The sequence below is a fragment of the Dryobates pubescens genome, chromosome Z, assembly GCF_014839835.1.
Source record: "Dryobates pubescens isolate bDryPub1 chromosome Z, bDryPub1.pri, whole genome shotgun sequence".
Lineage (NCBI taxonomy): Eukaryota > Metazoa > Chordata > Aves > Piciformes > Picidae > Dryobates > Dryobates pubescens.
Genome location: NC_071657.1, coordinates 91,332,162 through 91,359,294, shown reverse-complemented (window position 1 = coordinate 91,359,294; position 27,133 = coordinate 91,332,162). Strand labels below are relative to the sequence as shown.

The window sequence follows — 27,133 nt, the reverse complement described above, 5'->3', positions numbered from 1 at the left end:
CAATGCAGTGTTTCTATTACTTCCTGCATGAGGCCTCAGATTAACAATGGGAGATCAGTATAATTTCTTTGTGAAGCTGTCAAAACAATAATAAAACAATTGCATTCCCTCACTATCAGACATGTGGGATCTTTCACATTCTGAAAGCTGATCTCTTTGTATGCCAAAAGCTGGCAGCTCAAAAAACATTTAGCAAATTTAACAAGTCCAAGTGCCGGGTGCTGCACTTTGGCCACGGCAACCCAGTGTAGAGCTACAGGCTGGGGTCAGAGTGGCTGGAGAGCTGCCAAACAGAGAGGGACCTGGGGGTGCTGATTGACAGCTGCCTAAATATGAGCCAGCAGTGTGCCCAGGTGGCCAAGAGGGCCAACGGCATCCTGGCCTGTATCAGAAAAAGTGTGGCCAGCAGGAGCAGGGAGGTCATTGTGCCCCTGTACTCTGCACTGGTTAGGCCACACCTTGAGTACTGTGTCCAGTTCTGGGCCCCTCAGTTTAAGAAGGACATCGAGACACTTGAGCGTGTCCAGAGAAGGGCAACAAGGCTGGGGAGAGGCCTTGAGCACAAGCCCTATGAGGAGAGGCTGAGGGAGTTGGGATTGTTTAGCCTGGAGAAGAGGAGGCTCAGGGGTGACCTCATTGCCCTCTACAACTACCTGAAAGGTGGTTGTAGCCAGGAGGGGGTTGGTCTCTTCTCCCAGGCAACCAGCACCAGAACAAGGGGACACAGTCCCACAGCTGGGCCGGGGAAAGTTTAGGCTCGAGGTGAGGAAAAAGTTCTTCACCGAGCGAGTCATTCGTCATTGGAATGTGCTGCCCAGGGAGGTGGTGGAGTCACCATCTCTGGAGGTGTTCAAGAGGGGATTGGATGTGGCACTTGGTGCCATGGTCTAGTCATGAGGTCTGTGGTGACAGGTTGGACTCGATGGTCCTTGAGGTCTCTTCCAGCCTTAGTGATACTGTGATATTGTGATATATAGTCATAAACCTGGACTTATAAACAAAAAGTCACAAGAAGCTAATCACATGCAACAGTTTCCTATGGGGCACTGGCTGCCCCTTCACAGAATCTGCCAAACTTCTGAGGGCCTGATTTAACACTAAGTCTGTGGAGACTCTCTGTGCAAAACAGACATTCTGTTGTAAGGGATGGATCAAGTCACTCAAGCTTAGTATATGTACAGTTACCACCCTGTAGGCAAAAATACAACTTAGTTTCCAGATAGCAGTGATGTGAGTTAACAGGACAGGTTAATTTGTTCCTTCCAGATAATAAATTATCACTTCACTTAAAATAAGTAAAATCAAAACTCATAATGGAAATGTAACTGAAAAACGCCCCTGCTGTTACCTGTAGCTCTAGGAATGATCAACAGTGAAGGAAGTGAATAATTAACATTGTTCTTTGCCTTGACAGTGATTCTGTAGGAATGGTTGTCAATGAAAATTGTTGTTCTATTGTAGACTGATGAAAAGGAGATGCTTTCAGGCTTAGAGCCATCTTCTAGGTTTTCCCAGGTTACTTCATATGAAATACTTCTTCCATGTGCTCGAAAACTGTCTGCTTGCTGGAGGAAAGGTTATGGGAGTAGACACCAATTACTCAGAAAATTCTGCCAAAAAAACTCAAAAAGTAATGAGAGGTACACTTAGAGCTTCAAATAACTAATTGGATTTAATAGCTCTGTAAGAATATAAGCACTTGTTTCCATACATGCATACATATACTGGTTGAAAGGGATATGCAGAAATCTGAGAAACTGAATCTGTCTTATTGTAATCATTAGTAAAAAACAGAACTATATATCTGAAGTGCCAGGATAGCACACCATCACATAGCTACATATGTTATTAAACATATCCAGTATTTTGTGGCAGCTTCAGGCTAGTGCCTTTAAGAAACCCACAGAGCTACAGACCTCCAGAAGCTAGAAAGGTCCTGGAGTTGTACCGGAAAGTGTAATCTTTGGATTTCATATCTGTAAGTTCTGCTTCCCTATAAAACTGGATGCAAAATCAAGTTTCTTCCCTTTTCCCTCCCCTTCTCCCAGGAAGCACAAGCAGGTTCTTATCTCCCTGGTGGGGAAATACAGCCTGGTTGGCCTTGGCAATGCAGCCCATTAGGCCTGGAGAGGCTTAACTGGGGCCTGGAGGTGCCAAGCTGAATTTTGTGCTGTGTCACAATGGTGGTATGGAGGGTAGAGAAGCCTGGTAGGGAGGGGGCAGGGAAGCCTGTTTTTTGTTGGCTTGGTTTAAAGGGAGATTTGTGTGAAGCTTTGGCTTAATGTGCTTCTGTGTTAAGACCAGACTATGGATTTCTTTATATTTTATATGCTTTGCTATGCTTTGTACTATACAACTGTAGCCTTTCCATTTAAACTTTCCAATACTATCCAATCCTTTGTATGAGTGGTTTTCTTTTGCCCCTTTTGGAAGAGGTGAAAGAGTGATCTGTTCCACTCTAAACTACAACATATTTGTCTTAAGAGTCTTAAAGACACTTTCATACTGAATTGCTATTAAGTGCACACAACTCGTCAACGTTCAGGAGTGAAGTTTCTAACCCCTTTTATGAAGGGTTTTGTTTCTGTCTCTGTACCATTGTCTCACCTTCCAGAACAAGGTCACATTCCGCCCCCCCTGAACTGGTGTAATTTCTCTCCAGATGTCCAGTTCCCCTGATGGAGCTGCAACAGATACAGCAGAACAAAGGTAATCCTGGTGCAGAAATGGTTAAGTCATCCCCAAACCCTCTTTTTTCCCCATCCATTTTGAACTGCCTAGCTTGCCGTGGTATAGGAAGGCAAGCTGAATTACCACACTTCAAGACCAAGGTCACTCATAATCAGCAGGTATTTGTGTTAAGAACTGAAAAGCTCGCCTGCAAAAGCATGCTGAGACACAAGAGTGCTGGGCTCTGAGACCAGAGAGCACCAGGGTCTTTTATCTGAATGTGACGCCCTCACTCACAGGTCTTGCCAAAATATCATTCTTTAATTTCTTCCTCCCTTCACTATTCTTTCTAATATCTGGTGCACTTCCACAGGAAATCTTTTCTTGCTTGTAGTTCCCATGTGCTTCTTCCCATCCCTGCACCGTTCTTCCAACCCACATAGAACACTGCTAACTCTGGCCATTTTTCCAGTCATCTGAATTCTCCACTGCCTGCACTGAATGAAATAGCAGAGACTGTTGGTAGGACAGGAGTTGTTTAGAAGCTTAGTAGAAAAGTAGAGACTTTTATGCGTGCAACAGGCCTCTGCTTTAGCTACACAGTGGAAGAGTAGCAACAAATAGGAAAAAATGGTGGCAACTGAAAAATATCATTCAAGCTTTCCTTCTCAGTAGGCTGGACATACTTGATTCTTCTGTTCTGATGGTTTGGGCTTTGCTCCATTCACTCCACCTCCAGAAATGCTTAGCTGCCCCACAGCGTACTCTAACTGTGTATTCAGTGTATGGCTGCAGCCCACTCAGAGTCATGCTGGCACTATGGAGATGTGTGTCTGAACTATTGTGCTGCAAGGCAGAAAAACAGAATGGTCACACTCAGCCTTGCTAGCAAGACTTTTCTGTCTGGGGTAAAAAAAAAGTTATGGAACAATAGTCAAAAAACAAAACAAAACAAAACAAAAAACCCCACACCCTACAACCTCAAAGATGTGCACAAGATCGAAAAGATAACATGATAATAAAACTATAATAAATAAAGATTAGCAATCACTACCAGCAGTTATAAGGCCCCTAAGTGTTTTGATTTGCTTCAGCAAATCTCAGAACACATTCATCTAAGGACAGAGCAACATATGCAGACCATTCACATCATACACCTCATCCAGAAGTATAGGAAACGTTGGGAGTATGAACCAGTGCTAGCAAAGGCTGGCCATGTGGACCACATCATCAGTGCAGAAACTGTTGACAAATCCAGAGAACAGGCACAGGAACACACACAATTTAAGTTGTATTCATATTGCTGGGGAATTAGTTTCAATCCCACATCAGAAAGATTCTTGCTAAGGTTTTGTGGATAAAATTCAGGTTTCATACCAATTCTACATTCCCATCAGGCTGGACGACTTCAGTCTGACAAAAGAGTTCAAGTCCTTTGTTTCCATGGTTCCAATATAAAGTGATTTCTGTGTCTGTACATTTCCCCCAGAGCTGAAAAGGTGCAGTGGGATAAACTGGCAATGCAAAAATCTGAGTTAGCTCTTATAATTCAAATACACATGAAAGTATTTCACAGTATTTTAGATTAGTAGTAAAAACAAGTAAGATATATGGATTTTTATGGTGGTCTAGAAGAAACAGATAAAAATTAGTAAGCCTTCATTTCAGAATGCAAATGTAAGTATTACATAAGATTTGAAAAAAAGAAAAAACAACTGGTGCTGACTTGGAAATCTTTTACAACATAATGAAAAAAACAAAGGGTTAGAGACTTTCACTGCAAATCCAGTAAACTTCTCTAATCCAGGGCCTGGCAGAAGCCCCTAAGGTATCACAGTGAGTAAAATCTGTCACATTGCTACACCTCAGAATCCACATCTTCACCAGAAATTTTGGTCACAACTCTTATATTGACTCATGCTAATAGTTACCCTCTGGTAAAAAGTACCAGTATCTTCTTCCAGAAGATTTCTGAACTCCTTTACTGCTATGTAAGCAATATGCAGCACGAGCAGCAGATCGCAAACTCAGTTCAATTATACAAAACAAGATATGGCAATGCAAGTGAGTGGTTATGTTTACATTATCTTAGAACTTCATGGACCATTATCTATCATTTCATTAATTGGTAACAACCACTAGAATTGGAAAAAGCAAATAGCAGTAAAACTTGAGTTAGCACAACGAATGTAACTTATTTTAGCCTGATTTCCCATGAAAAACTAATTTATAATTGTGTTGCCTCACAACAACCTGTCAGTTTATTCTTCCAGCTTCTTCCTGCTCTATTTCTCCCACCCCTAAAGAATGAAATAATGAATTTTCAGAAGTCCTTGAGACAAATTTAACAGGGACAGCCATTTGACACATGCTACTACAAGTCATATGAAAAAGCATGTAAGTGCCTTCTGAGGAAGAAAAGGCTGCCAGAAAGCTGCACTTATACCAGTACCCTCCCCAACCATCAGCCTGTCAGCTTCAGAACTAACAAAACACATTGTCTCCTTCAAACAGGTAAGGCTGCCACAGGACCTTGGGAACACTGAGGCAGATATGATGAAGAACTGGTGAAGAACACAGGAAATAGGTGTTTTGAGGCAGTAGGCACATCATGAGAAAGGACACAACTAATAGGGAAGAAGGAATCACAACTATTAGTTACTACTTACAAAACAATTTACTTCATTTGACTGGTGATGAACTACCTTTCCTCCCTTAGAGTAGCTGACACATTAGCATTCCCTCTTTCCTGGGAATAGCTGCATACATCTGTATCACATCTTATTTGGAGTGATAGCAATTTTATTTATTCACTTTTCAAAATGTGTATCCCCACTCCATTTTATTTTGGAAGGACAGTTGCATCAGCAGTAGTATTTTGAAGAAAAGGTGGACTTCCCAGTAATCTACACTGATGTTTTTCTTGAATTCCCCTTTTGTATCCTTAAGTAATGTTGCTTCCTATCCTGTGAAGCAGCTTCAACAAAGGAGCAGATTTTGAAACATTAAGGCAGCATTTAAATAACCAAACCTGACTTTTGGAGGGAAGCTGTTTTCTACCATTAACACAAATTTGCAAACCTGAACCTGGAGCAACAACAGATAACCACAGAACAGAATGAAATAAACCCTGTGAAGACAAAAATCAAAGACTTCCATACTTTAAACTGCAGCGCTCAAGATCAAAAAGAACAAGAAACTCAACAAAGATACAGAAAAGACCTTACTTCTGTGAGTTATATTAAACACATCGGAGGCAGTTTTCCTTCCCAGTGGGTTTTCCACAGTCACGGTGACATTACAGATTCTCTGCTGGCCTACATCCCAAGAACATGAGCACTGCTCAGAGCAACTCACTGTGCACGGAACCATTTTCTTTGAAAGCCTACCAAAGAAGGAACAGGGAGGAAGGGAGGAAAAAGAGAGAAAGACATTTTTCCATTAAGTATAGTTGATACAATGTTGAAATTTTTGAAGCCAAACTAGAACACAGCATCATACAATGAAGCTGAGAAGGACTGTAAGAAGCTGCCTGTTTCCCCTAGTCTGAAGTAGGGTAAGTTTTCTTACAATTAAAAGAAAGATTTCTTCAAAGTCTAAGTCTTCATTTTTCGACACACTTAAACTGCTTTTAGTGATTTCCTCATGCACACTCTAAACTAAGGACTTATTTGATAAGAATTCAGCCATTCACATGTCTACCATTATGCTTTTAAGTTAAGCAGCAATTTCAAATTATCTCTTAACCTTCCATTTTTAAATCACAATCCTCAAAGATTAGTGGGACTGAGTGATGCAGAGACCACGAAGGTTTACACACTGATGTTCTGCCTTCTGCTGAGATCTTTCGATGGAAGTTTGTTGTGACGGTAAAGCATCTGTCCCTTTCTCTGCAGACCCTGCTGTAAAGCCCCTCTTCTCTCTATTCCCCATGCAGAGCTACAGGCTGGGGCCAGAGTGGCTGGAAAGCTGCCAAACAGAGAGGGACCTGGGGGTGCTGATTGACAGCCGCCTAAACATTAGCCAGCAGTGTACCCAGGTGGCCAAGAAGGCCAATGGCATCCTGGCCTGCATTAGGAATAGTGTGGCCAGCAGGAGCAGGGAGGTCATTGTGCCCCTGTACTCTGCATGGGTTAGGCCACACCTTGAGTACTGTGTCCAGTTCTGGGCCCCTCAGTTTAAGAAGGACCTTGAGACACTTGAACGTGTCCAGAGAAGGGCAACAAGGCTGGGGAGAGGCCTTGAGCACAAGCCCTATGAGGAGAGGCTGAGGGAGCTGGGATTGTTTAGCCTGGAGAAGAGAAGGATCAGGGGTGACCTCATTGCCCTCTACAACTACCTGAAAGGTGGTTGTAGACAGGAAGGGGTTAGTCTCTTCTCCCAGGCAACCAGCACCAGAACAAGGGGATGCAGTCTCAAGCTGTGCCAGGGGAGGTTTAGACTCGAGGTGAGGAGAAAGTTCTTCACTGAGCGAGTCATTCGTCATTGGAATGTGCTGCCCAGGGAGGTGGTGGAGTCGCCGTCCCTGGAGGTGTTCAAGGGGAGATTGGACGTGGCACTTGGTGCCATGGTCTAGTTGTGAGGTCTGTTGGGACAGGTTGGACTTGATGATCCTTGGGGTCTCTTCCAACCTTGGTTATACTGTGATACTGTGATTGAGTTATCTCTGTAGCAAACAGGGAAGTATCAAGACTAACATGCCACAGCTGTGTAACTGACTCAGACTGCTATGAAGAAACTGTGGGAAAGGCTGCAAAGATATTTTACCAAAACAAATAAAAAACCCCAAACACCTACCCAAATGAAAAAGACAGAGTAGAATTTGAGATAAGATTGTCAGTAATTCTAGGACTCCTGGTAAGAAAACACTAGCATGCATAGCTGTAAAACACAGAATCACAGAGTGTTGGTGGCTGGAAGGGACCTTGAAACATCATCCAGTCCAATTCCCCTGTCAGAGCAGGATCACCTAGAGCAGATTACACTGGAATGCATCCAGGCAGGTTTTGAATATCTCCAGATGGGGAGACTCCAGAACACCCCTGGAAAGCCTGTTCTAGTGTTCCATCACCCTCACAGTGAAAATTTTTTTCCTCATGTTTCCATGGAACATCCTATACCTCCTACAACTTCTACCCATTGCCCCTTGTCCTGTCATTGAGCATTACTGAGAAGAGCCTGGCTCCATTCTCTTGGCACTCACCCTTTACATATTTATAAGCATTAATGAGGTCACCCTTAGTCTCTTCCAAGCTAAAGAGCCCTCAGCTCCCTCAGTTTCTCCTCACAAGGAGTATGTTCCACTCCCTTCATCATTTTGTGGCTCTGTGCTGGACTCTTTCAAGTAGTTCCCTGTGGTCCTTCCTCAACTGAGGGGCCCAGAACTGGACACAATATTCCAAATGCAGCCTCATCAGGCCAGAGTAGAGGGGGAGGAGAATCCTAAATTAAAAAATCAAAACAAAAACCAGGGAGCTAATCAGGCTAACTGGGGGTTAGCTGGAAATCATCAGTTTGAGTCAGTATTAATACTGAGCCTATCAGTTGATTAAAAGCTAGTTATCTGTTGTGTGTGTTACCTATTAATTACATTATACTTCCAAGTTACCTGCATCCTGACTGCAGGGTATCTTCATACCTACTGAAACATACACAAATGAATTAACCCAAAAGAATGGTTAGAACTACCTTTATCAAGGAGAATCTAATCTGATGGACTCTGTTACTAGTACTCTAATTCAGAGCAGTTTGGTGCCACCGAAATTTTATTAACTTGATTAGTGACAGAAGAGGCAGGGAGCTGAGTGCAAAAAAAATTCCACAAATTTTGAAGTAAAGAGTGTCAATATAACAAAATCAATGTAACAATGAGGAGGCTTACTCTTCAAACAAGGTGTACTTTGGTGAGTTATGTCCATAAAGGTAGGTATCTCCTCCTTTGCTCCAAGTACATGTGACTGTTCTCATATCTTGAGTTTGGCAGGAAAAATCGTTAGGTGTATCAGGTGGCTCTTGCCAGAGGGAATAACCAAAGAAACACCAACAGCAGGTCAGTCAGAACAGAAGTCATCTATCTTTTTACTCTATCAACAAACTAGAAATAATGAGTATGTACAAAGTCTGATTTACCACAGATGATTTTACTCCAATATTATTTACTCACTGACCACTCTACAGAGAAAATCAGGACAATACCATAAATTAATTGCAATACAAACACACCTGTATGTTGATATTTTTGTTATAATCACAAACTCATTAATGTTGTGTTTTCCATCTGTAAAAGTCACTGACCAGCATTCCAAAGGAGAACTGTGCTGAGTTTTTACCAGAGAGTTTTTATGCAGAGACAATGAAGCTACCTTCCAAAATGGGTAGGTGTATTCAAAAATCAGTCATCTGTTGTAGGATCATTTAATGAGATTAATATGAAGAAATCTTTTAATGCTTTCTACGTGCAGTCATACAGATCTGAAGTCAGAATTTAAATAGAGTTAACTGGACTTGACAGGACAAAAAATAACTCACACCAAGCTTTTTTTGCCCCCATTCCTCACAGTGATTCTTGATTTAACAACCCAAAACCAGGACTGTAATAAATCATTCACTTACTACCCACTAAGAAAACTGCAGACTCCAAGCACTCATCTTCACTGCAAGACTCTTGACAGTAGACAGTCATGTGATGCCTTTGTTGATATGCCCCATTTTTCACAGTGAGAAGTCCAACTTGACTGTTTATGTGACTGAAATTGTGAACAACAGGCTCTAGAAATAATTCCTCAATGATCTGGCCTTCCCGTGCAATGCAACAGAAAGTGATGTCAGAGCCTTCCTCTATAATTTTTTCATTTGGAAAGATTTGTGGTCCACTGTTATTTGAAGTGTCCAGGCCTGCAAATTAACACATAATAAATTTCAAAATCTGCTCATGGTAGCTGACTTCGTAACTTAGCACCTACAAAAGAATCTGTTAATTGTGTATTATCCATTCATGAATATTGGTTCAGTACTCTTCCCCATACGGAGACCAACCTCACATGTGTCAGCATTACTTTAATGGTTGCCAGGGCACAGCTGGAACTGAATTGGGCAAGGAATGCAAATAATAACAAGAAGGGCTTCTGTAGCAATGTCAACCAAAAAAAGAAAAGTTTAAAAAAATGGAAGAGTACCTCCCATGATGAGCAAGAGTGGTGAGTTAGTAACAACAGTTTAGAAGACTGAGGCTCTCAACACTTTTTTTTGCTTCAGTCTTCACTGGCTGTCTCTGTCCCCACACCTCCCCAGCTGAAGTTACACAAGATGGTGACCAGGGGGACAAAGTCCCTCTCACTGTAAGGTTCATGACCAGCTGGGGAACCTGAATGCCAGTAAGTCAATGACTCATGATGAGATGCATTCCAGAGTCCTGAGGGAACTGGCTGATGTAGTTGCCAAGCCATGATATTTGGAAAGTCCTGGCAGTCAGGTGAAGACCCTGGTGACTGGAAAAAGGGAGACATTGTGCCCATTTTTACAAAAGGTAGAAGAGAGAACCCTGGGAACTTGTCAGCCTCACTTCTGTTCCTGGGAAGATCATGGAACAGATCCTTCCAGAAGCTCTGATAAGGCACATGGAAGACAAGGAGGTGATTCAAGATTGCCAGCAAGGCTTTACAGAGGGCAAGTCTTGCCTGACCAGTCCAGTGGCTTCCCACAATGGAGTGACTACATAAAAGAAGGGCAATGAATGTCATCTATCTGTACTTGTGCAAGGCCTTTGACATGGTCCCCCACAACATCTTTCTCTAAGTTGGAGAGATATGGATTTCATGGGTGGACTGTTCAGTGAATAAAGGGTTGGATAGTCACATCCAAAGGATGATATAGATGAAAAGCTGGACACGAACCAACAACATGCACTAGCAGCCCAGAAGGCCAAGCATCCTGGTCTGCATCAAAAGAAGCGTGGTCAGCAGATCATGAGAGGCAATTCTGCCACCCTGCTCTGCTCTCATGAGTATTATATACAGCTCTGTATATTGTATACAGCTCTGTGGCTCTCAACAAGGAGGACCTGATAGAGAGGATAGATAGACCTGATGGAGAAGATCCCAAGGAGGGCCAAAAAAATTATCTAAGGTCTGGACCACCTCTCCTACAAAGACAGGCTCAGTGAGTTGGGGTTGTTCAGCCTGGAGAAGGCCCTAGGAAGACCATAGAGCAGCCTTCCACTAACTGCAAGGGACCTCCAAGAAAGCTGGGAAAGGACTGTTCACACAGGCCTGTAGCACTAGGAAAAAGGGGAATGTTTTTAAATTAGGGAAGGTCAGATTTAGATTGGACATTAGCATGAAATTCTGTAATGTGAAGGTGGTTGAGTACTGGAACTAGTTGCCCACATTATGTGGTGGAAGCCCCATTCCTGGACACATTCAAGGTCAGGCCTCATGTGGCTCTGAATAACCTTATCTAGCTGGGGGTGTCCCTGCTTACTGCAGGGATGTTGGACTAGATCACCTTTGAAGGTCCCTTCCAACCCAAAGCATTCTATGATTCTTTGATCTTGGTCTTTTCCAACCTTATGGATTCTACGATTCAATGTAGTTGTACCTATATTTCTCTTAAACCCAGAAACATAAACCAGCCTGACTAACTCCCTAAGAGACTAAATCTTCCTCACTGTCTTTCACTCAGGGTAAACACTGCATTCAGGAATGGCCTTTACAGATGAACACTACCCCCTGCACCTAGGAGCAACCTGATGCTTACAGCCAAACTGCCTGCTCTGGAAGATTATGAGCAAGGAGCTAGAAAGCCATCGTGCTCTGAAGCTTATGTGGTGCTCAACTAAGAGAAGTCAACACTGAACCAACACATCAGAAAGGGGATGCGCATCTTGGAATGAGACTCCTACAGTATTCAATGTTGGACTATTTGCTGGACAAAAAAATTAGTGGCATTTAAGGCTTTTGCACATGTTGTAGGGAAAAGATACTCTCAAGAATCTAATCCAAACACCTGACAAAGTCTAGAGCCACTACCTTTCAGAGAGCTCTAAATTAGGTCTATAATGCTGTGTTGAGGAATGGCTTGAATTGCAGGGACATGGTTTTATGGAACAGCTGCTTGAACAAAGTGTGTAGGCTGGACTCCATCTTGTTGTTTACTGCTCACAGTAAGCTGGTGTGCTGATGCAGCAAGGCCATCATAGCCTTGTGGCTGTGCTTGCAGTTGCTTATAAGATAGCAGCATATGAAACAAAGTATATGTGAAACAAAGAACTACTGAGAAAGGAGCTTGTGAAGTTGCACGTAGACCTAACCGCAAGGAGGCTGGATATTATAATGTAACCCTGGACGAATAACCAATAGAATAATATATTTGTGCATATTTAGCTGAGATGCTTTATAAGCCGTGCTTCTGAACAGTAAAGTTGAAGCTTGCTTATCAATCATATTGATTGCTGAGAGTCTTTCCCTCACCCATCTCGCCGTTGGATATTTCTTCACAACAATGCTGGATCAATTTGTGACAATGAAATAGTATTTTTGATCCAATTTCAACTCAAGATTGAGGTAAGAAGAAAAGGGAGTGCTGCATGCTATTTCCTATTATACAAGGTAAGAGATATGGGCAGTTTAATGTGCCACAATCCAAGTACACAGACCTATGATGCTTCCACTACCCCTGATGTCTCTTGTAACTAAAAGCCTTTTCTGGTCCAAACAAGAATAAAATCACTGTAGTAATTCTTTCTAAAACAGTTACATTTTTTTGTTTAAACCAAATCCTCTGGAAATCAAACTGCAGCGGTCCAGCACTGAAATCTGGTAAAAAAACCCGACCAAATGAAAAAAAGAAACACCAAAAGAAACACCTGTGATTTTAATTATATTATTGGTTCAATCCCTGTTTAGTCTCATATAGTTCACTGAAGTTCATTCCAAGTGACATTTTGAGCTGATTTCTTCTTCTTTCTCTGCTTCTTTAATATTAATTGAAGTTATGGATCCCAGACAAAAGCAACACATGCATCACATGTTGTAGCCATGGACACCTGCTTCCTCTTCTCCACCCTGGCAAGGGCCAGGACTGTTTCTAACCCGGTAATAGGCTGTGCTAGAGCCTATTCAAGATCCCATGCCACTCTATGTACTGCATTGTTTTAACACATGAGAAAGAAAAGTTGTAAAATATTTGATCTACTAGCTTAGGAAGATAGTCTGCAGATCAATCAAACGTCTGAAGCACTGCTTTTATTGCCAGCAGAAGCAGAAAAGGTGGGGGAGTGGAAGTTGGCTGCTGCTTAGAGGTGAAAGATGTCATCTGTCCTGTACTGCATTTCACCATTACAGTTGCTTACAGATTATATTCTAGTTTTGTGCTGGAAGAAAATAAAACCAATACTGCAAAGTCTTGTTTTGCTTACCCAGGACAGTCTCCCACAGACTCCATTGACTCCAAATTTTTGATGCCTCTGCTTTGCTCCTGATTCTCACTGAGTGTGACACACACTCCAAAGGTAAGTCTGAATCCCATATCCAATGAAGAGGCTTTCCTGATTTATCAAGTGTGGTGTTATGAAACTCCTACGAAGGCCATCAAGGGAAAGTATTAAAAACACAGTGATATGCAGACACTTTGGAAGTACAATCAACACTACCCGCCACCTCCCCAAACCAAACAAACCAACCAAACAAAACAAACAAGCAAAAAAGGAAAAAAAAAAAAAAAAAAGACCAAAACTGAAAGAGAGAGAAAGCACAAAGGAAAATGCTTTTGAAAAATTAGTCTCTGAAATACCACTTGCTACACTAAGTTTCTAGTAATCTAAGTAAATGCTTGCAAATCTGCACCAGCAGCAGTGCAGTGACTGATGTGCTGGCAAGACTACTTGATTCCAACAATGGAGTTGTGGTTCAGGCCCTGCTTGTCATGAAGTGGGCTCTCTCTCAGAGACTTTCAGTGGATTATTTGTGCCTGCCATTATATGAGTAACAGCATGCACAGATGCTACTGCCTGCAAGGGCATCTTGTTTAATGCCCTGGGTTACATACTCCTTCTCTTAATTCAGAATGAGACATCTGCACTGGCCAGTAAGGATTTATGCACATGCTGTCTCACTCTAGTTCTGAGACACAGACTCTAAGGACAGTAGTACCATCAGTGACAGGGAGAGTAGGAAAGGTATCACCTCAGCTCCCCAAAATGCTTGACTGCTGCAATATGCATATGCAAAAAAAAATTAAAATTGCATCTGAAACTGTTAGAGCTCCTTGAAGGTAAGAAATTGGAGAAATACTTTTATATTAAATTAATTAAATGCAACAGCAAAAAATACAAACTGTTATTCTGCCCTCTAAGAGAACATAATCCTACAAAGTTCTCTTAGCATGTACCTCCTAGGGCCCACATAATCACTAAATGAGCTGCACCAATACACATCACACCAGGTCAAACTAACCGGAACACCATGTAGTCACACAGACAGACAGATGAAAATGTACCTCAAGTGTAAATCTTTTCTTACAGGAGAGTCAACATGAAGAAAAGAAAAAAGGCTAACAAAACAAAACAAACAACAACAACAACAATTTAAAAATCACCTGTAACTTTTTCTTACCTTTATAGCACATCATATAAATTTCCATACTACTTATAGTAACTGTACTGGATTCTCAGCATATAAATTTATGCTGCTCATATGAGCTGTACCAGAGCTCTGGCTTACAATAACAACTAGAGAAATCCTCTCCATTACTGCTTTCCACCAACAAAAGATGCACTTTCCCAGTATCACCGGGCAATAGAATACAGAATTAACCGGGTTGGAAAAGACCTTTGAAATCATCGAGTCCAACCTTTCACCCAACACCATCTAATCAACTAAACCATGGCACCAAGCGCCCCATCCAGTCTCCTCTTAAACACCTCCAGTGATGGTGACTCCACCATCTCCCTGGGCAGCCCATTCCAATGGCCAATCACTCATTCTATGAAAAACTTCTTCCTAACATCCAGCCAAACCTCCCCTGGTGCAGCTTGAGACTGTGTCCTCTTGTTCTGGTGCTGGTTGCCTGGGAGAAGAGACCAACTCCCACCTGGCTACAACCTCCCTTCAGGGAGTTCTCGACAGCAATAAGGTCTCCCCTGAGCCTCCTCTTCTCCAGGCTAAGCAACCCCAGCTCCCTCAGTCTCTCCTCATAGGGCTTGTGCTACAAACCCCTCACCAACTTTGTTGCCCTTCTCTGGACTCATTCCAGCAACTCAACATCTTTCCTAAACTGAGGGGCCCAGAACTGGATACAGGACTCAAGGTGTGGCCTAACCAGCGCTGAGTCCAGGGGTGCAATGACCTCCTTGCTCCTGCTGGCCACACTATTCCTGATAGAGGCCAGGATACCATTTGCCTTCTTGGCCTCCTGAGCACACTGATGGTTCATGTTCATGCACTTGTCTATCAGTACCCCCAGGTACTGACTGGCCACTCTCCAGCCACTCTGACCCCAGCCTGTAGCACTGCATGAGGTTGTTGTGGTCAGTGTGTAGAAGCCAGCATTTAGATGTGTTAAATCTCATGCCCTTGGACTCTGCCCATCTGTCCAGCCTGTCAAGGTCCCTCTGCAGAGCCCTTCTACCCTCTAACAGATCAACTCCTGCCCCCAGTTGGTGTCATCTGCAAATTTACTGATTATGGACTCAATGCCCTCATCCAGATCATCAATAAACATATTGAACAGGATGGGGCCCAGCACTGATCCCTGGGGCACACCACTAGTGACTGGCTGCCAGCTGGATGTGGCACCATTCACCACCACTCTCTGGGCTTGGCCCTCCAGCCACTTCCTAACCCATGGCAGAGTGCTGCTGCCCAAGCCACAGGCTGACAGCTTGGCCAGGAGTTTGCTGTGGGGGATGGTGTCAAAGGCCTTGCTGAGGTCCAGGTAGACCACATCCACAGCCTGCCCCACATCCACCAGGCAGTCACCTGATCATAGAAGGAGATCAGGCTGGTCAGGCAGGACCTGCCCTTTGTAGATCCATGCTGGCTAGGCCTGATCCCTTGGCCATCCTGGAAGTGCTGTTTGATTGCACTGAAGATGACCTCTTCCATAATCTTGCCTGGCACTGAGGTCAGGCTGACAGGCCTGGAATTCCCTGGTTCCTCCTTCTGGCCCTTCTTGTGGATGGGCACCACGTTGGCCAGCTTCCAGTCATCTGGGACCTCTCCAGTGAGCCAGGACTGGAGGAAAATGATGGAGAGCGACTTGGCCAGCTCATCTGCCAGCTCTCTCAGCACCCTAGGATGCATCCCATCTGCTCCCATGGACTTGTGGGGATCCAAGTGGCTAAGCACATCTCTAACTACCTCCTCCTGGAACACAGAGGAACTATACTGCTCCCTGACTCCATCTGGCAGCTCAGGAGGCCAGTTGTCTGGAAGACAACCTATCTTGCTATTAAAAATTGAGGCAAAGAAGGTGTTAAGTACCTCTATCTTTTCCTCCTCTTTAGTTGCTATATTCCCCTCCATGTCCACTAAGGACTGGAGATTGTCCTTGGCCCTCCTCTTGCCATTAATACCTTTGTAGAAGGATTTTTTCTTGTCCTTCATAGCAGTAGCCAGTCTAAGCTCTAAATGGGATTTTCCTCTCTCATGTTTTCCTACATGACCTAGCAACATCCTTAACTATTTCATGGGTAACCTCCCCTTCCTTCCAAAGATCATACACCCTCTTTTTTTCTGGATGTCCTTTAGCTTCCATTGTATTGTAAATAACTAATATACCTGGTTTTAAAATACACTTACTGTCCACACAGTTGTTTTTTCATCTGCTCGTCGGACTTGTATTTCAAAAGACATTGCAAGTTCAGCCTCATGAGCTGCATTACCAACATCCCATTCCACGAGCAGTCGCTGAAGTGTCGAATTCTTGGAAATGTTAAGGTATGTTATTGGAAACACAAGGGAGTCTAGGAGCACAAAAAAGGGCACTACTATTATTTTATTATTATTAAGTGAGAAGAAAAAATGAGAGTAAAGAAAGAAGTTACAAAACAGATCTGAAACAACAGTAGCTAGAGGTAAAATAAGTTCCATTTCAGACAGTTCTAAAGGCAAAAAAGAGAAAACTGATCAAGACTCATGCTGTTGATATCAAATGCAAAGATAAACTTTCATCTTAAGGCATCAGGAGGCTAGAATCAGGTTCCTGAATCTACTCAATAGACCATCACCATCACATTTGTATGATATTAAATTTCTTTTCACCCTTAATTTGCTATTTACTTCATGGGAATATTGATCCATTCCTTTAAAGTGTTACGATGAACAACACAATATATTAACATGGATTGAATCTCAAGAGATCCCAACCCCTAGGAAGCTTTCTTATCGTCTGACAGAAAATCTAGGCTCACTTTGGGTACTTGGGAACTTGGCTACTTTTTTCAGGGTTGTGGATCTTTTCTGTTAGAATTAGACAACTAATTAAAATGGCACCTCCATCCTTTTGAAAGTCCGGACCTAATTTCCATAATAAAATAAAGTTTAAAGGTCAGACTGAAGTCCCTTTTGGTGTCAGGAAAGGAAAGGCCCCTTAAGACAACTGCTGAAAACTACAGATTGCATTAGATGTTTGCTCTTGGAAAAGATAAAATATGGTGCTCACTGGTCTGTATCTTCTCTTTTTCTTGAAAATTTGAAAAAAACAAAACACATAACAAAACTCCAAACAAACAAAACCAACAAAAACAAAACCAACAAAACAACAATTAAAAAAAAAAAAGGCAAACAAAAAACCTTAAACTTGATCAGGTTCTGAAACCAAGAAACTGAAGAGTCCATGTAAATAGGCTTTTTCTTTTGTCTCAGTTGCTTTCCAAGGTACTTCTGCTTATTAGCATCAACAGGGTCAGAAGGCTTACACTAACTAGGACACAGAAATCACAAAAGTAACAATATGTAAAACAGAACTTATTCTGAGCATTCCTGCTCCACTACAGCCAGTTGTCAGGGACATGCTGGATCAAAAGACAGCAGCTCCTTCTTACAAAATGCCGGCTTCAGTCATTTCCCCAAGATGTGCATCACCCACTGACCCAATAATTTATCTGAGACTTTCACAGAATACTTCTAGTAGAAATACAAGCATTCAGGGAATTTATTCTGAGAACTGGCATTTCAATAGATGCTTCTGGCAGTTGCCAGATATCCAACCTGTTTTGCAGTTTATCCTGCAGTGCCTAGTCTGCACTAATTTTTGAGCAGCAGTTTCACTACAGATTAACTGTAGGAAATCACATAATGAAAGGCTCAAGACATGCAGCAATTTTAAGTCTCTGATCAAAATAAACAAATAATACTTTACAAACATAACTGTTAACTATGAGAATATCTAAACATGAGACTACACACGTTTATTATTATAATACTAATTATGGTGACTACATCTGAGAATTACATATGCTTCTATAATATATGAGCACTGACATAGATTAGTTGTTAATGCAAGCCCAGCATATCATTTCAGAATAAAGGTGGGAAAGGTGTAGCAGCTTGTAAAAAACCTGCTGAAATAAATGATTGTTTCTTTTTCCACAAATTATCTACAAAATCTGTTGGTATGTTGTTGCACTGAATTTAGGGAGAACAATCTGAAGCAATGGTCAGCTGACAGAAGGTAATGTTTTTGCTCTGGTGGGCCACAAACCCTGTGAGCAAACTGCAATTATGTAGAAGAGAAAAAAGCATTTAGCTAATTACCAACGGCCATTGTGCCTCAGGAAAGCACACAACTACCTGTTAATGAGTGCGGGTAAACATTGCAAGAAAGTATTTTGTTCTTTCTCTGAACTTAGGTAAGAGACGAGTGATAGTTTGCCTTTGGTCTAACACCTGTCTGAGCCTGAGGGATGTGTGTCCCCTTGCATTTCCTCGGCAGCCAACCACGATTCTGTAACTGTCGCAAGGACACATCTAATTACCAATCACAAGTAGCCTTCTGAACATGTTAGCCTATATAAAGAAAATGACTTTGTACAATGAAGTAGACACTTCGCTTGCATCAAGCTTCATCTCCATCTCTCAATCGCGGTACTATGTCTTTTAATCCATTCCATTTTGAAAGGTATCAGAAGTCAAAGCAAAATGAAAACTACGTGCTTTCAATCCAGAAGAAACTAGTAGCATAACTTCTTCAGATACGCTTGGAGGGAGAAATCGAGGTTTCATTCTTCAAACACTTGGTCTTAGAAAAAGGGTTGTGATATCACAAAAACATTTTTGAAGAAGCATACACACAAGTATAAGCACACATACCTTCTACCGGTTCTCACTGCAGCCTTAATATATACGTAACCGCTAGAAAAAGCTAAAGCTGAACATGTGTTATTTAAATGAAATCAGAATGTGACAGCATTAATGTCTACTGTGAGGTAAATGCAAAAATGTTTTCAGTAAAATTTCCGTTTTGGCTATGGTTGTTACAGGGTCCTTATGAAAACATACCTGCTGACTGACAGTTGCCTTTGCAAAACGATGGCAATCAGTTCTATACTACGACTGGGAAACTCAGCACCTACAACAACTAGTACATGTCTGGAACTGAATGAACAAAGTGGAAGGCCTGGGGATAAATTTCCCTTGCTTAAATCACTCCAGAGTTTTTTTGGAAAACAGAAACGTTGTTAGCTTTACTGCCAAGGACTGACCAGACAAGGCACCAAAGCAACCAAAGCAACAAAGGGAGACATAAAATTAAGTGTGAAAACTGAGGGTTTTTTGTGTTATTTTGGGAAAGTAAGACAAGACATACATCATCTCCTCACATTCTGCAGAGTTTCACCATCAAAAAAAAAAAAAAGAAGGCAGCTGTTAAAACCACACTTATGATGGGGAATTGACTGCAATGTTGTTCCTCTCCAGTATGTAATCTTAGTTGCTTATTTTCTGGTCAACCTTACCCTACCTCTACATTCATTTTTTTTTTAGGTGAAGCACCATATACTGAGCCTCTGAGGAGCTCTCATTTCACATATGCAAATAGGTGGCTGATCTGAAGCTCTAGCCCTTGCCATTATTGTGTTTCCCTTCTGCAAGGGAAAGAAATGGGGAGAGAGATGGGCCAAGAACAAACAAGCAAACCTAAAAGAAGGGACCTGGGTAGTCTCTCAGTGAAACTCACAGGAACACAGCAAGGCTCCCCGAGAAAAGAAACAAATATGCCTGAAGGAAAAGCCAGCAATTCAGCAGAAACAGGATACACCATTAAAAGAAACTCGTGCATTGGAAACCCTGTTTATCTTCTTAATTTCTCTACTTTCTTGTCTCATCCTTCTCCAGCCACTTCTAATTGGATGGGAGCACACCGCACTGGGTTAGGAACTGGCTGGAGGGCCAAGCCCAGAGAGTGGTGGTGAATGGTGCCACATCCAGCTGGCAGCCAGTCACTAGTGGTGTGCCCCAAGGATCAGTGCTGGGCCCCATGCTCTTTAACATCTTTATTGATGATCTGGATGAGGGCATCGAGTCCATCATCAGTAAATTTGCAGATGACACCAAGCTGGGGGCAGGAGTTGATCTGCTGGAGGGTAGAGAGGCTCTGCAGAGGGACCTCGACAGGCTGGACAGATGGGCAGAGTCCAACAGCATGAGATTTAACACATCCAAGTGCCAGGTTCTGCACATTGGCCACAGCAACCCCATGCAGAGCTACAGGCTGGGGTCAGAGTGGCTGGAGAGCAGTCAGGCTGAGAGGGACCTGGGGGTGCTGGTTGATGGTAGGCTGAACATGAGCCTGCAGTGTGCACAGGCAGCCAGGAGGGCCAATGGCATCCTGGCCTGTATCAGGAAGAGTGTGGCCAGCAGGACCAGGGAGGTCATTCTGCCCCCTGTACACTGCACTTAGGTTAGGCCACACCTCGAGTCCTGTGTCCAGTTCTAGGCCCCTCAGTTTAGGAAGGAGGTTGACTTGCTGGAATGTGTCCAGAAAAGGGCAACAAAGTTGGTGAGGGGCTTGGAACACAAGCCCTATGAGGAGAGACTGAGAGAGCTGGGGTTGCTTAGCCTGGAGAGGAGGACACTCAGGGGTGACCTTATTGCTCTCTACAACTCCCTGAAGGGAGGTTGTAGACAGGCAGAGGTTGGTCTCCCAGGCAACCATTACCAGAACAAGAGGAGACAGTCTCAGGCTGCACTAGGGGAGGCTGGAGGTTAGGAGGAAGTTCTACACAGAGAGAGTGATTGCCCATTGGAATGGGCTGCCCGAGGAGGTGTTGGAGTCGCCATCACTGGAGGTGTTCAAGAGCAGACTTGATAGGGTGCTTGGTTGCATGGCTTAGTTGATTAGGTGGTGTTGGATGATAGGTTGGACACGATGATCTTGAAGGTCTCTTCCAACCTGGTTAATTCTATTCTATTCTATTCTTTTCTATTCTATTCTATTCTATTCTATTCTATTCTATTCTATTCTATTCTATTCTATTCTAATTGTAAGCATCACTACTACACCTATTGCACTGATTGTGAGGTTGCCTCTCTTCTCTATATCTGTGTCTTTTTGTCCAGGCTATAATCTCATCCCCTTGTTCATCACAGAAAATATTTTCATCTGACACATATAATTAACTGACAAAAAATTCCCATGAGCTTTTGTTTCTCCATCTGTACAAGTGTCCCTCCACCATCTCTGTTTAGTTAGATGACATATCACTTAAAACCTCACAGAATTTTGTGTTCCTCAGAGCCTGGCATAATACAGTCTAGATCACCAGTCAGGGGTTGTACACAGTACCAAGAAACAGGAGAAACAATATAGTTAAAGATATATCCAAGCTCTGGAAGATGACTGACTTACAATATGGTATTTAAAGACTTTTTTAGTATAATTTGTACATGTAGAAATACTTGTAGCATTCTGAATCATAATCTTCCCCTCCAACCAAAGTTAAATAATTGAGACATCTTAAGGCTTGTTTTAACTTGAAAGCTAATTCAAGACTATATGGATAGCATTATCACTAACAACAGAGACTAATTTTATTCCTGAATAACTACATGTGAAAACAAGTGACCAAGTTACTGTAACACGGTAATTGTTTGGACTTGCCTGTACTGTGAAGTTTTGCCACTCCAAGGGCATTGACAAGACAGTCTCAAAACTGAGGAACTGGCACCTTGGGTGAATGGAGTATGAATACTGAATTTCAGGATTGAAGAGATGCAAAATGAAACACTGGAAATGAGCTGGAAATGTGTGCTGGCAGCTCAGAAAGCCAGCCATATCCTGGGCTCCATCAAAAGATATTTGGCCAGCAGATCAAGGGAGGCGATTCTGTTCTCTGCTCTTTTGAGACCCCACCTGTACATTGCAGCCAGCTCTGGAGACTTCAGCACAAGAAGGACATGGATGTGTTGGAAAGATCCAGAGGAGGGCTACAAAAATATCAGAGGGCTGGAGCACCTGTGCTACAAGGACAGGCTGAGAGAGCTGGGTCTGCTCAGTCTGGAGAAGAGAAGGCTCTGAGGAGGCCTTATAACAACCTTCCAGTACCCAAAAGGGGCCTACAGGAAAGCCAGAGAGGGACTTTTTATAAGGGCTTGTAGTGATAGCACAGGGGACAATGATTTTAACCTTAGAAGTGTAGATATAGAATGGACATTAGGAAGAAGTTCTTTCTTATGAGGGTCATGAGGCACTGGAATGGGTTGCCCAGAGAAGTTGTGAACACCTCTACCCTAGAAATGTTTAAGATCTAATTGGACACATCCCTGCATATGGCAGGGGTGTTGGAACTAGATGATCTTTAAGGTGCCTTCCGACTCAAGGCATTCTATGACTCTGTGAAACAGAAGTCTGAAACACCTAACAAGTACATCTTTCCAAAAAACCACCCCATTCTTTAATCAGCTTAGGCAGGGCAATACAACTTAAATAATATACCCTGCAGTCTGGAAAGTTCTGCCTTACTAATGGTGGTCACAAAAAAAAACCCAAATATTTTTTTCCCTTTCTTTTAATGGAGTCAGCCCCAGCACTACTGTCAGCAGTACTTTCATTTTAAAATATATAGTCTGTTGGAAGGTTACCCTTATATTCAGCTTGTTTCCTCTAAACACAAATATTTTCTTTGTCCTTTGTATTGGTTACACACATGAAGTGTAGGACATAAAAATTCTGGGTTTGGAACTTTGGGCACAATCAGAAAAGAAGCTAACAGAAGCGTTGAAGTTCTCATAGATGAGATGAAAAAGAGAAGAAAAGGTAGAAAAGCATAGAAATTGTCAAAGAGGAAAAAAATTATTGTGAGATGACAGAGAACAGAATGAAAACATATGAAACAGAGAGAGAAGAGATAAATAAAAACACTCTGGCTTCACCTTGTTCCAAGTTTTTGATTCAACCAGCAATTTTACGTGATAGGGTTACAAAAGACAATTATGCAAGTTGCCTCGTCACTATGAATGAGACAAGCCCAAAGCTTCAGTGGCTGCAGCTTGTTTCCAAATTAGAAAAAAAAAAAAGTATGTTCAGACATTTACCTTGATGTGAGTACACAGTGTAGCAAGTCCTCAGGGGGAGAAGTACCGCCAGAATCATGAAGTAATTCATCGTTCACCCGTCTTTTCCTGCACGAGCCTTATTAGGAAAGAAGACATTTCTATAGATTTGTTTCCTTTATGAGAAACACATAACAGAAAACAACCCAGATAATATTCCTTATTTCTAAGGAATATTAAAACAGAAGTTTGTCCTGATATATTTTGTCTTTCCTCTTGCACAAGTAACAAGTTATTAATCCTAACAAGGAAATAAAGAACAAAACACAACATTAAAGTTACGAAGTTACCAGGAGCCTCACTGATGAATCTAGTAGACTTTAGCAAGCATGGTCTTGCCCATTGCCAGCACCTCAAGACATGATATGGAGGACTTCAGTTAGACTGGAGTTAAAATACATACAACAAAATGTCACCACTTTGTGGTGTCTTCCTAGAAGAGCCTTCATCCCAGGAACAACACAGCTCTGTCCAGTGATCCTTTCACAGCTTTTACACTCACATCGTGAAAGGGTAAAATTCCATTTGACTTGTGCAGCTCAGTACTGTCAGATCTCCTGGGACATGAATCACCTGCAAACTCCTCCATGTAAAAATGGGAGAGGTAAGGACTCAGCAGCAGTGTGTTTAAAAGAACTCAGGGTAAAGGAGCCCAAATAACAGGAAGATGACTATAGATACAGCTATCTTTAACTTCCACTTCTTATATTTGTGGAGCTGTGTAGAATACTGATAAGAGTCTTCTACCATTGCCTTCACAGCATAAGTCAAAGCTGGAGTGGTAACAGGATGACCTTCTGTCATTACAAAAGCCAAGGACAGAACATTTTCTGATTTCTGAAGGGTAAGGAATTCAGTCAAGAATTTCTTCCTAGTAAAAAACTTCCAATACTTCAGAGCTGCAGACATTTACATTTAATAACCTGCTTTAGATTCACTGGTATTGAGAAGCTCTAAATTTCTGCAAAGTATCAAAAGAGAGTATTTCAACCTTTTCTGTTGCTGTTTTGGAGTTTTTTATTTGAGTTTGTTTTTTTTTCAAGCTTTGGTTGCTTTATTTTGGTTGGTTGGCTCTTGTTTCTAAGTGCAAAAATGTAAAAGACTCCTCCATGCAGAACTGCAATCCATGAGTCAACACTCACAACAAGCATCCTTGCTGCAGCGTTCCCCAACTTCTGTGTGAGCATGAATGCTCCAAATGGAGACCGCCATATGCCTGGAGAAGAGGACACTCAGGGGTGACCTTATCACTCTCTACAACTACCTGAAGGGAGGTTGTAGACAGACGGATGTTGGTCTCTTCTCCCAGGCGGCCAGTACCAGAACAAGAGGACACAGTCTCAGGCTGCGCCAGGGGAGGTTCAGGCTAGATGTTAGGAAAAAGTTCTATACAGAGAGAGTGATTGCTCATTGGAATGGGCTGCCTGGGGAGGTGGTGGAGTCGCCATCACTGGAGGGTTTCAGGAGGAGACTTGATGGGGTGCTTGGTGCCGTGGGTTAGTTGTTTGGGTGGTGTTGGATTGGTTGATGGGCTGGACGCGATGATCTTGAAGGTCTCTTCCAACCTGGTTTATTCTAGGTATTCTAGGTATTCTATTCTATGTAAAAGGTGACGGTTGCCTTGCTTGATGTATAGGCTTATGAAGTCTGTCTCGCCATTATACTAATATCCTCAGAAGTATTTCAGCAACAATAAAATCAGCATGAATAATGGATCCAAATGTTTTTGAGAACAACTAATATATTATTCCAAGAACTGACTTAAGGAAATCTGCCTCTATATAGATTTTTGATGTTCAGACTTTTCAAAGACTTTATCAAATTCGATATATAAAAGGGAAAATAATTTGGCCTTTTTTTCTCAGGAATAAACATGATACAACGGCTCTTTGTCATAGAGTAGGGAGTGGCAAGCATGCAACACAAAAATAAGTCTCGCCAGGGAAGATGTTGCTAAAATTTCTGGTAACTTCAGTTGTTCTTTGGGATTATACAAAATTCATACTAAGACACAAAGCAAAACCTTGCATGCACTTTTTCAGGGAAAACAAAAAAAAAAGTGAAAATAAACCTGCCTTTAGAATAAAAGAATCAATGAGGTTGGAAAAACCCTCAGAGATTATCAAGTCCAACCTATCACCCAACACCTCATGACTAACTAAACCATGGTTTCAAGTGCCACATCCAATCCCCTCTTGAAGACCTCCAATGATGGTGACTCCACCACCTCCCTGGGCAGCCCATTCCAATGGCCAATCACTCTTTCTATGAAGAACTTCTTCCAAAGATCCAGCCTAAACATCCCCTGGCACAGCTTGAGACTGTGTCCTCTTGTGCTGGTTGCCTGAGAGAAGAGACCAACCCCCACCTGGCTACAACCCCCCTTCAGGGAGTTGAAAACAGCAATAAGGTCTCCCTTGAGGCTCTTCTTCTTCAGGCTAAGCAACCCCAGCTCCCTCAGCCTCTCCTCATAGGGCTTGTGTTCCAAACCCCCCACCAGCTTTGTTGCCCTTCTCTGGACACGTTCCAGCAAGTCAACATCCTTCCTAAACTGAGGGGCCCAGAACTGGACACAGGACTCAAGGTGTGGCCCAACCAGGGCTGAGGACAGAGGCACAATGACCTCCCTGCTCCTGCTGGCCACACTGTTCCTGATGCAGGCCAGGATGCCATTGGCCACCTGGGCACACTGTTGCCTTATGTTCAGCCTACTGTCAACCAGTACCCCAGGTCCCTCTCTGCCTGGTCACTCTCCAGCCACTCTGACCCCAGCCTGTAGCACTGCATGGGGTTGTTGTGGCCAATGTGTAGAAGCCAGCACTTAGATGTGTTAAATGCCCTTGGATTCTGCCCATCTGTCCAGCCTGTCAAGGTCCCTCTGCAGAGCCTCTCTACCCTCTAACAGACCAACACCTGCCCCCAGCTTGGTATCATCTGCAAGTTTACTGATTATGGACTCAATACTCTCATCCAGATCATCAATAAAGATATTGAACAGGATGGGGCTCAGCACTGATCCCTGGGGGACACCACTAGTGACTGGCTGCCAGCTGGATGTGGCACCATTCACCATCACCCTCTGGGCTCGCCCCTCCAGCCACTTCCTAACCCACGGCAGAGTGCTGATGTCCAAGCCATGGGCTGAGAGCCTGGCCAGCATTTTGCTGTGAGGGACAGTGCCAAAGGCCTTGCTGAAGTCCAGGTAGACTACATCCACAGCCTTCCCTACATCCATCAGGCAGCCACCTGTTCATAGAAGATCAGGTTGGTCAGGCAGGACCTGCCCTTCCTAAATCCATGCTGGCTGGGCCTGATCCTTTGGCCACCCTCTAAGTACTGTGTGACTGCACTCAAGATGACCTGTTCCATAGTCTTGCCTGGCACTGAGGTCAGGCTGACAGGTCTGGAATTCCCTGGTTCCTCCTTCTGGCCCTTCTTGTGGATGGGCACCACGTTGGCCAGCTTCCAGTCATCTGGGACCTCTCCAGTGAGCCAGGACTGGTGAAAAATCATGGAGAGTGGCTTGGCCAGCTCATCTGGCAGCTCTCTTAGCACCATAGGATGGATCCCATTTGCTCCCATGGACTTGTGAGGATCCAAGTGGCTGAGCAGGTATCTAACTACTTCCTCCTGGATCACAGGGGAACTCTACTGCTCCCTGCCTCCATCTGCCAGCTCAGGCCCGTTGTCCAGAAGACAACCTATCTTGCTATTAAAAATTGAGGCAAAGAAGGTGTTAAGTACCTCTGCCTTTTCCTCATCTTTTGTTACTATATTCCCCTCCATGTCCACCAAGGAGTGGAGGTTGTCCTTGCCCCTCCTCTTGCCATTAATATCTTTGTAGAAGGATTTTTTGTTGTCCTTCACAGCAGTGGCCAGTCTAAGCTCTAAATGGGCTTTTGCCCCTTTATTTTTCT

The 27,133-nt window shown here is 42.9% G+C and overlaps 1 protein-coding gene across 1 annotated transcript in view; it reads right to left on the bottom strand.

Annotated features, from left to right (window-relative positions):
• Nucleotides 1-27,133, bottom strand: part of LOC104299325 (oncostatin-M-specific receptor subunit beta) — a 60,280-nt gene that overhangs the window by 9,405 nt on the left and 23,742 nt on the right. Inside the window, exons 2-11 of the mRNA XM_009899483.2 lie at nucleotides 23,199-23,295; nucleotides 16,467-16,630; nucleotides 13,085-13,244; nucleotides 9,283-9,564; nucleotides 8,552-8,681; nucleotides 5,898-6,055; nucleotides 4,048-4,184; nucleotides 3,357-3,516; nucleotides 2,608-2,684; nucleotides 1,349-1,565 (exon numbers count right to left, since the gene is read on the bottom strand). Coding sequence (XP_009897785.2) covers nucleotides 1,349-1,565; nucleotides 2,608-2,684; nucleotides 3,357-3,516; nucleotides 4,048-4,184; nucleotides 5,898-6,055; nucleotides 8,552-8,681; nucleotides 9,283-9,564; nucleotides 13,085-13,244; nucleotides 16,467-16,630; nucleotides 23,199-23,268 — 1,555 coding nt within the window. The 5' untranslated portion in view covers nucleotides 23,269-23,295. The remainder of the gene's footprint in view (nucleotides 1-1,348; nucleotides 1,566-2,607; nucleotides 2,685-3,356; nucleotides 3,517-4,047; nucleotides 4,185-5,897; nucleotides 6,056-8,551; nucleotides 8,682-9,282; nucleotides 9,565-13,084; nucleotides 13,245-16,466; nucleotides 16,631-23,198; nucleotides 23,296-27,133) is intronic.